General features: G+C 36.7%; 1 protein-coding gene across 1 annotated transcript; it reads right to left on the minus strand.

The window, feature by feature from the left end:
* Positions 1-408: 408 nt before the first annotated feature.
* On the minus strand, positions 409-8,889 carry LOC104601212 (uncharacterized). The gene is made up of 4 exons (XM_010264474.3): positions 8,189-8,889; positions 7,828-7,943; positions 2,184-2,427; positions 409-1,929 (listed from the first exon to the last, which is right to left on the minus strand). Exons 1-4 carry the CDS (start codon positions 8,594-8,596, stop codon positions 580-582), a joined length of 2,118 nt encoding a protein of 705 aa, XP_010262776.1. The 5' UTR covers positions 8,597-8,889; the 3' UTR covers positions 409-579.
* Positions 8,890-9,796: the final 907 nt, after the last annotated feature.

The raw sequence follows: 9,796 nt of genomic DNA on the forward strand, positions 1-9,796 counted from the left end.
AGCTACAGTGGTGAACTGAGAACACCACCCTTCCCACTGGCCATGGTGGCTTCCAACAGCGAACCTGACTCTTGTGCTTTCATCATTAAAGAAGTTGGCTTGGGCTCTGTTTTATTTTCTGGAGAAAGACCGTGGCATTCTCAAAAGTTCAAGTATTAAATTGTCACGCTTTAAAGTTTCGATACTAAATTAGCACTCGGTCTAAAATACAGGGTACCTAAATTTTCCCTTTTTTATCTAAGATTTTTTATTTCAAAAATACCCCTAAAAGTTCTTAGTTTTTTTTTTTATTATTTTAAGGGGTATGTGACCGTTCCGGGACGGAAATACGAATAGGGGATACGTAAATTACCCAAAAATACAAGACAAGATTTATGCACAAATCACAGCCCAAAAAATGGCGAGATATTCAACCAATTGCACTTTTTTTTTTGTAATAAACCAATTGCACTTAACAAACGTCAGAATTACAGCTACATATCTACAATTTTATCACTACAAGCCATTACAGGCAAAGGCTTCACAAAAATTTTACAATCAAATGTACTCCTAATCACCTAACTTAGACTCGAATCTTTCTCAGAGAGAGCCCTCTTTGTCATCAAATGATTCTGATGAACATTCAGATTCCTCTAGTTGATTCTCCATATTAATACTGCAGCCGTGCTTTTCTTCATTATCACGCCTATCTGACGGAGGAACCAACCCCATGGCAGCAATGCTGTTTGCAACAGCATCAACATCTCTGGTCCCACTATACAGACAACTTCCGGCTACAAGCATTGTATGCATTTTATCAGTGCTATTCAAAACTGCAGGCAGCACATCCATCAGCTGTGGATTTGTCTGTGTCGAACTGATTAGAAGCCGAAGAGTCTCCCTTGCACCCTTCTCCACTGCTGATTCGGTTTCTGGAATTAACGGGTTCACAAATTTAGGATGCAAAGGAGGAATGGTTGTCGAAATAGCAGCCCCTGCACTCACCAGGTACCCTTGGCCAGAGGAGCAAACATCAATCACTGGAATGTGTACAATAGGGTCACAAATTAATGGTGTAAAAGTAGGAATTTGCTGTGAGTTTGGCATGTTGATAAATGGAGGGTCTGGCAAGAAGGCTGGAAAATCCAATGAAGGAAATTCAGATAAATTTAGAGATGGCTTTGATGGAGTCATTGAGCTAGATGACCTCATAACTGCCGAGAAAGATGACAGTGGTGGTAGTGACACAGATTCAGTTGATGCAACAGGCAGTTGAGACGGTACCGTTGTATGCTTTAGGGATGATGCACAAGGAGGGCACCAACAGTAATGTGGGGAGAAATGAGAGACACTGGGAGCCGAAACATGTGATGTGGGAATCAAAAATGCCGGCAAACTAGAAGTTGGAGAGGTAGAATTTTCAAGAGATTTCAGGAAGCTCAATGGCAACAAAGGGGAAGGCCCACTTATCTCCAGAGACTTGTCATTTTCAATTTGGCTTGCCCTAGATACTTCTGCCGCAGATGCGGAAGCAACAGGCATGTTATCAATGGCTAAAGCATGGCTGTCTCCAAGCCTCCTAAACTTATCTCTGGCCCCACTTCTTGCAAGGGACATGCTTCTCTGCATCCCCTCTTCAAAGGAATTTGATCGTGGGCTGAGGCTGCCTTGATAGGGTAAATGTGCTTTAGTTGCTAAAACGCTATTATGCCGGAGGCGGGAAGGCTTTGATGATGCAGAAGAGCATTGGTTGTTTTGGTCAAAGTCTGAAGGATTGAATGCACTATCAGTTAAAGAGGTTGAAGAGACTACTGAATTTACTTCTGTGTTGTTTCTCATGGTGGATCCAAGAAGATAAGCACGGAGATGAGTTGCAAAGCAGTCAAGGCGTGACTCACTAATGCCAGTTAACTGAGCTAGAGTGGGCTTCCTCCTCAGCAGATCCTTCATCTGCACCATATTGAAAAGGAGGGAATAAAATTAAGAAGGCATTCTCAATATGAGAATTTGCATTAATGGGAATTTAAACACAACATTTCAGTACTAAAAACAGTGAAGAAGTAACCCTGCAAATACAGGAGTAACCATATGCTCTAATTCTCAATATCATACAGATTGATATTGTTTTTGCCTCTCACGGAGGCTGTATCCATTTGAAAAAACTTGTGTAGAAATCAACAGTCAAAATTTATTTTCAAATGTACCTTTGCAAGCAACTCAATACCAAGGAGCTTTGACCTCTCTGAGCACCAAAAATATGACACTTGAGAACCAAGGAGCCTTATAAGGAAAGAACGACCTGAATTATCAGCTGGTATTTCTTCGATTGCTACTGCTGCGCTTTCAGAACTGTCACTTAATGTAGCCAATCTTTCTGTGCACCCATCATCCCCAATGAATGAAATATGCAGATCAGATGTAGGCAAGAGTGTGAGATTCAGATTTCCCCTGTGCCAATATAGAAGGAAAAAAAATGAAATGAAATTTTTAAAGCATAAAATAAAGAACAAAAGATGTATAAAGACAACATGAAGCATCAAAAGAAAAAGATCAGAACAGCTCTTTATTTCTTTAACATCCACAGACAAGTTCACACAAAGAAATCCAATCCAATTACATGCTTAATGATATACTGGCAACAGAAAACATCTTCATTTATTACTATTTGTTGGAGATTTTATTATCTTTCAAATAAAACTTTGGAAGTTCAAGTTTCAGTAAAAAATATTAGGGAAACATGTTTGAATTTCACATCATTTTCCTTTGTTAGTAGATCTCATATTAGATCTGTCAGTAATGGAAACTATGGTCCAATGTTGGCTCTTTTATTTTCCTGCACAAGCAAATGGTATCAATAATAATATAGTTTCTGGGGCCTGAATTGTCTCTTTTCACCTCTACCTCACATTTCTTTTTCAAAGTGGTTTATACACCAAAGGGCCCCAAGTACAGTATCCGTAGCCCATTGCCTCATTACATAGACGTCATTTGCACAACCGAAAGTGAGGTTCGCCGTTCATGTTTCATCATTATCATCATCATGCATGCCTTATCCCAACTATATGGGGTTGGCTACATGAATCCTGCTTCACCAATCTGTTCTATTTAAAGCCATATCCACTGTTAAATTATTAATGCGTAAATTATTTCTTAATGCTTCTACCCATGTCCTTTTTTGTCTACCCCAAGCTCTTCTAGCCCCTTGTGTAATAAATCACTTGTTCTAACTGGCGCAGTTGGTGGTCTTCTATGCACATGCCCAATCCATCTTAGTCTACTCTCTCATTTTATCTATTGGAGTTACTCCTAGGCTCCCACGGATAATTTTATTCCTAATCCTATCATTTCTAGCTTTTTCACTCGTCCATCTTGGCATTCACGTATTTATCCTTTTATCTGTTTTTTCCACTTTCTAGTTTTTTTACTCATCCATCTTAGCATTCATGTATTCATCCCTTTTACTTCTGTTATATTTCTGATTATCAGGAGATGGCAACAAGGGACAACACTAGGATTACAACAGCACCACTTTTCGAAATTGAAAGTTAATTCATGTTCAACCATCAATGCTCTCATGGATAAGGTCTGCACATGGGTTTTATGCATGTCACCAAAACAACAAAAGTAATTCAACTAAAGCAACTGATATTTGTCAAGGTATATAATATTTCAGCTCTTATTCAGTAACCCACTTGACTTTAACTGTCGAATAGTTTTTCTTTTTCTTCCTCCTTTTTGGTTGGGAGATGTTGGAGGAGAGGTGGTAAGGAGTTGTTCATTTACATCTGAATTTCTATGGACTGATTAATGGCACAAGACAAACTAAGGGTTTGAGAGAATACAAAAAATAAAAAGACCATTGAATGCCCATATTAACTCAAGTGGCACAAAAAAGTCTATTGCAATAAGACAATACAGGTCAAATATAGCCGTTTAGAAACAAGCATGCTAAAATACGAAAACTTGTATAATAGGCATGGAAGTAAGAGGTATATACAAGGCATTTACAAAACAGAAATGCTTCAGAATTTTGGCTTGTATATGAATGCAACATAAATGATACTGAATTGAGATTGTTATGATGGCTGTCAGACAAGTGTGTCCTCCTCGCCATTGGTTGTTCTCATACTATTTTATTTTTATCAAAACTAATCATAAATATTTCTGATTATCACAAGCAAATTATGCATTGAATACCACAGGATAAGACCTAAATGGTAATTTCAATGTATGCAGAACAAATCTCTATAAGAGACTACACTATTTCTACACATGAAGTTGGCTGGAGATTGCAAACAACTTTTGCTATAAAAATTTATTAGTTGATTTCAATTAGTTTAGAAATAAATTACTAGCCCTTTTACTTCTAATGGCATTGACTGAAATGGCCCCGCTTGGCAAGAAAGCACTAAAATTTGTCAAGCATTTGTGAGATTTCAGAAGAGAACCTTCATTTATAGTTCAGCTATTTTAAAATTTTGTTTATGGGGAATTCATGCTACTTTTGCATGAGAAACATGTCAAAGGTTTGTCTCTTTTTTCTGTCAAAGGCCTATCTTCAGGAAGCCAGCTCCAATTCTAAATGACCGAAAACAAGATAATCATTACCTTTTTTTTCTTAAATATCACTCCTGGGGAATGCCTATTTTCACTTGGCTGTGATGTTGTGACCAGAAGAGCCAATTTATTCAGTTTAAAGTCGTGAAGCAACCCCTCCCCCCTTCTATCCACCTGGAGCATTTGGTTGTGTGTGCACAGAGTGAGCATGTGCAGTCATGCACACAGAACACAATACACACACGCGCACACACAAGAGGGAGGGAGGGAGGGAGGGAGGGAGGGAGGGGGAGAGAGAGAGAGAGAGAAAGAATTCATGTGTCACCATGTATTTTAATTCTTGATCTGTAGTCATTTTTTCCTTTTTATTTCTTCTTGTTTTTCTTTTCTGATGATTTAGAGTGGTAGATTTTTTTCTCATTTTTCTGTGGACAATGAAAAAATTAACAAACCATCCAAAACATACTACAGTTCCTTACCTTCAGCAATACTGCTGCTATTAACCTAATTCAAGCAAAAGTTTTTTTAGCTTAACTAGAACAGAAATAGATAAATATATGTAACAGCATCCTATGACAACAAAAGATCTGGTAAATATATAATATAACAAGAAAATACATTGGCCCCAATCCAGTCATTAAAAACCAAGAAAGGCAAATGTGGGAATTTAATTTTATCAAAAAGAGAAATAGATCAAATCAGTGTATAAAGTAGGAATGCAGAAACAAGATTTCTCTATCTACACTCAAATATCAAATGGTGATAAACAAATAGCAAAAAAGATATCACATAAACATTAGTAGCTCAAAGTAGTTAAAGATGCCAGCAGGCAACCGTAAACATGCTATTTTATAAGCATTAATACCTCGAGGTTTCTAATCCTCATCTTCCAACTTTCAATTTAAAATAAAAAATTTCTGACTCTATTAACACCATAAAAATATGGGATCTGGAAGTAATAAGGGAGCCATATAATAATACAGGGACTTGAAACTACCTTCACTTCCTCTTAATTCAGAGATCAATATAGAACATCACAAACGCCCACTTTTACCTACAAATCAAAAGATATATTTATTTGGAAGGATGAACAGTGTCACCATTAATAAGATGAAACATAGAACCCTGCAATTTCTGCTAACTATTAACAAATACAGGAGACATTTTGCAGCCATTCTATATTAGATATTGAACTTGATAGTGGTGGACAAAGTTCCAACCAGATAAAGATGCCTTCTAGAGCAAAGAAATAAAAATTTCAAAGTAAATATCAATGAGAAACTTTAAGCAAATTGTATTCAGTTCAATTACAGGTGGGAATCAAAAATGTTGCAACAGTAGATAAAATCAAATGGGAAAGCAGAACCAAGTAAATATAGATAGATAAAGATGGTATAAATGTTCAAAACCAATTTAGTTCAACAAAGATAAAATCAAATGGAAAACAGAATAAAAAGCACAAGTCAATAAAAGTAGTAATAAAGAAGGAACATGTTGAACTCCATCAACAATACAAATAATAGAATCCGGTTACATGAATTTTTTTTGCTGCATTTGTTAAGTAAATTTGCTTGTTTAACAATATCAAGATTGGGAAATAATTGTTATTTAACTGTTCCCTGACAGAACCAATCGAAGCTTAATTAACACCAACCTCCATGGTTCTCCTTGTTCTTAAGTGTATATCCTAACAACAAGACAATATGACATTCTCCCAGTGTCAAGATTGAGTTGTTTCAGGCTATACAATTTAAAATACAGCAGACAAGATAGAAACAAGATGACCTCCATAGAAGAAGGCCTGCACTACATATAAAGGATAACATTTGTACCCTAAAGCAAGTTTTTCTGATAGATATACCCTGAAGCAAGTTCTGAAATAGAAAATGATAAATACCTGTGGTCCAGAGAATTCATAGGGTTAGAAAGGAATAAATGATGCTTTCAAAGGAATTTTATGGGGCTTTTAAGTTTTTTAGCAACAGAATGGCCATCTCTGTTCCCAACTGTATATTCATGATTTCATGTCAGTAAACAATGTTATAATGATATAGGAACATAAACATGCCTAGTAAAGATGACTCCATTAGTAGCTCATTCCATCATAAAGACTAGCAACCCCAGCCCTAAAAAAGGAAAAACATAAAATTGCTGTGTATGAAGTATCATATTCTATTATTCCACCTTATGAATCTGCCAACAACAAAATGCCCACATAAGCACAAAGAGTGAAAATGGTGTGATTTTATCATAGATCTAACTTTGAATATTTAATGACAAACACCATAGGAAAAATGAAGCAGTAGTTAGTCACTTTAACTTGCACAGCACTAAAAAAACCAAAAAAAAAAAAAACAATTACAGATAAAAGAAAAGAAAAGCTGATACAATATTCCACAAAGGAGCAACTCATATCTAATATGTTAACTCATGCATCTCAGTTGGAGGGTTTACTTATCATGCAATGCATAAAAATACCAGAAGGAATTTGAACCAGTAGGTGAACACAATCATGAAACAAGGGGAAATTTTAATACATAAAATCTCTAGATGACACATTGACAAATATCAAACAAGCTTACCTAGTTTCTTCTCAACAAAATCAGGACTGAAACAAGAAAGCAATGCCAGCTAGTTTGTTATCAACAAGCATCAGTATTCTTGACTAATTGAGTATTCAAACCCATCCATATGTTACATCAGCAGCATACCACTGAAGACAGATAAGACAGCTAAGGGCAGTGAACGATTTTCTGATATATATATATGTTATTTATATTCCTAATATTAGGGCCCTCAGTGAAACTCAACTCATTTGAGCCTTAACCCCAACTATTTGGGGTAGGCAGCATGAATCCTGTCCCACCATTTTGCTCTACCAAGAGCATTGTTTTCTGTGAAATTATAAGTCTATTGTCTATAGTGAATATGACTATTAATGTAATTGCTTGAAATATCAGACTAGAATTTTGAATCAATTACATATGATGCACCTAGCACAATGTATATATCACTTACACCGCATCGTATCTTGACTTGCATTTAAATAACTTCTATAGAGAACAGTACGTAATAAATAAAGAAAATCTATCTAAAACAAGATAAAATCAATCAATTCGATGTAAAAATATAAAATAAAATTAAAGATAAGAAGAATTGGATACAAAATAAAATCTATCTAAACACTTAAACAATCAACTACCTTGTAACTTTATCAAAAAAAAAAAAAATCAACTATCTTGTAACAGTCGAACATAGAAGAGACAAGCATAAACAGGTAATTTCAACTACCTTGTAGCAGTTGGACATAGAAGAGTCCCCTGCTTGACGACCTTTCCAACGCGAATGGAAACAAGAGGAACACCCAAGCACCTCGCCAACATACCAACCTCCGAAGCCTCGAAATGCTGTTCATGTATTAAAGAATAACTCTTAGCATGAGAGATAATAACACGAAATCACACTATTTAACAGGCTCAATCGTAAATGATCTGAATTCTGAATAACAAAATCCTTAAATTGCAGTAGATGGTGGACAACCAGCAAAACATCAATCTAGTAATATTTTCTCTATCGATAAACATCGGCATATACTTTTTATGGTAACGGAGGAGGAAAGGGACTGCAGATATGCGGGTGTGCTGTTACGGACCTGGTTTAGATGAGCCAGCAATCGATCTTCAGCAACACCACTCGAGGCATTCAGCTTGAGCAACGGTTTTAGCCTTTCATCGGCACGGCACGCCCCCATAACCTGCAAATCCAGGGCCTGTAGCCACTGCAGTACGCTGTTTTCCCGGTCGCTTTGCTGAAGCAACAGATCTCCATCACCTCCATCTCTGAAAATAACCCTAAGCCTCTCAGTGAGCCCGCTCTCACTTCCAGAGTTTGTACCACTCTCCCGAGCAGTGCTCGAAGGTCCGGTAGATCCAACAGAAGAGGTTTCATTACCGGTCGGGGAAACATCAGAAGACGGTGGTGCATCAGTGGATTGAATTACATTGTCCGAATCCTCGATCTTGCCATCATCAATAAATTCCTCTTTCTTAGAGTTAACCATTAGGAATCTCAAAAATTAAAATTCAATTACAGCTATGTAAACGTCTTAGGTCCGAAGGTAATTGGGATCCACTGTATGAGAACCAAAAGCCCCTGATATCGAACAAGAGGTCGATCAAGAACCCTAGATGTTACGATGAAAATGGGGAGTAATCGATTAGCAAAGCATCTCAATAGAAATTTGAAACCAGACGGCCGGAGACGATGGATATTGGAAAGTAGAAACACCACCCAGGCAATGTAATTCGCCCTCGAGCGTCGTCGCTCCCACGAAGCACGAAAGTTGATCTCGACGAAGAACGATGGGAGGCGCGGGGAGGATATATAATGGAGACCCTCCGGACTTGAAAGGGGTTCATAAATTGTGCCTTTTTGGCGAGTATAGATCCGGACGCAATTGATTACATTTGTTCCACGTCAGTCTTCTTTTCAGAGGCCCCCCGATCCTGGCTTGGGGGAGCCACACGAACCGGCAGACAGCATGAATCCACGTCATCGCAATATTTTTCCAATGACAGCATGTGTTGGCTCGGATGGATTGTCATCAGTAAACCAAGAGCACAAAAACACTGGTGGCTCCAGGACGATACTGTGATTTCCAAATCGTAGGGTTCTCAAAAGCCGCTTCTGAATTTGTTCTTTTCATTTGATCGCTAGAGAATGACCCCGTATTAATTACGGGGTAACTAATTATGTGTATAATTTAGTTTGAAATTACGGGGTAACTAATTATGTGTATAATTTAGTTATCAAAATTAAATTAAAAAAATTAATATGAGTCTTACATTTTTGTAATTGAGAATTAATATGAGTCTTACATTTTTCTCATTTAATTTAAGATCTTATTGGTAAATAACAATCCACTTTATTTAGTATTTACTATTTATCTATTTTGAGTTATTTATTTTTAAAAGTTAAATTAGATTGCTTCCTAAAAGTTAAATCAAGTTTGTAATTAATAAATTATTTTCTTTTAAAAAAAATCACTTAAAAACAAACGGGGTTTATGGTAATTTTTTAATGGGTCCCACCATTTGTATTTAATATATTATGTATAAACATGTTTAGGAGTGAAACTACTATATATTGAAAATGTTTAGGAGTGAAACTACCCACATTTTGAATCCTAATACTTGAATTAATAAGATACGACTGTTTGAGTGGTGATAGTGGACTATGGGTTGTGGGCTTTAGCATCAAC

Source organism: Nelumbo nucifera, chromosome 2 (assembly GCF_055504915.1).
Source record: "Nelumbo nucifera cultivar China Antique chromosome 2, China Antique-T2T, whole genome shotgun sequence".
Lineage (NCBI taxonomy): Eukaryota > Viridiplantae > Streptophyta > Magnoliopsida > Proteales > Nelumbonaceae > Nelumbo > Nelumbo nucifera.

Excerpts from the sequence above, each read along its gene's own strand:
- LOC104601212 (XM_010264474.3), bottom strand. The coding sequence starts at position 8,596 with ATGGTTAACTCTAAGAAAGAGGAATTTATTGATGATGGCAAGATCGAG. Across the intron at positions 7,944-8,188 it reads TGCTGGCTCATCTAAACCAG|CATTTCGAGGCTTCGGAGGT; the intron begins GTCCGTAACAGC and ends ATACATGAACAG. Across the intron at positions 1,930-2,183 it reads GTATTGAGTTGCTTGCAAAG|ATGAAGGATCTGCTGAGGAG; the intron begins GTACATTTGAAA and ends AATATGGTGCAG.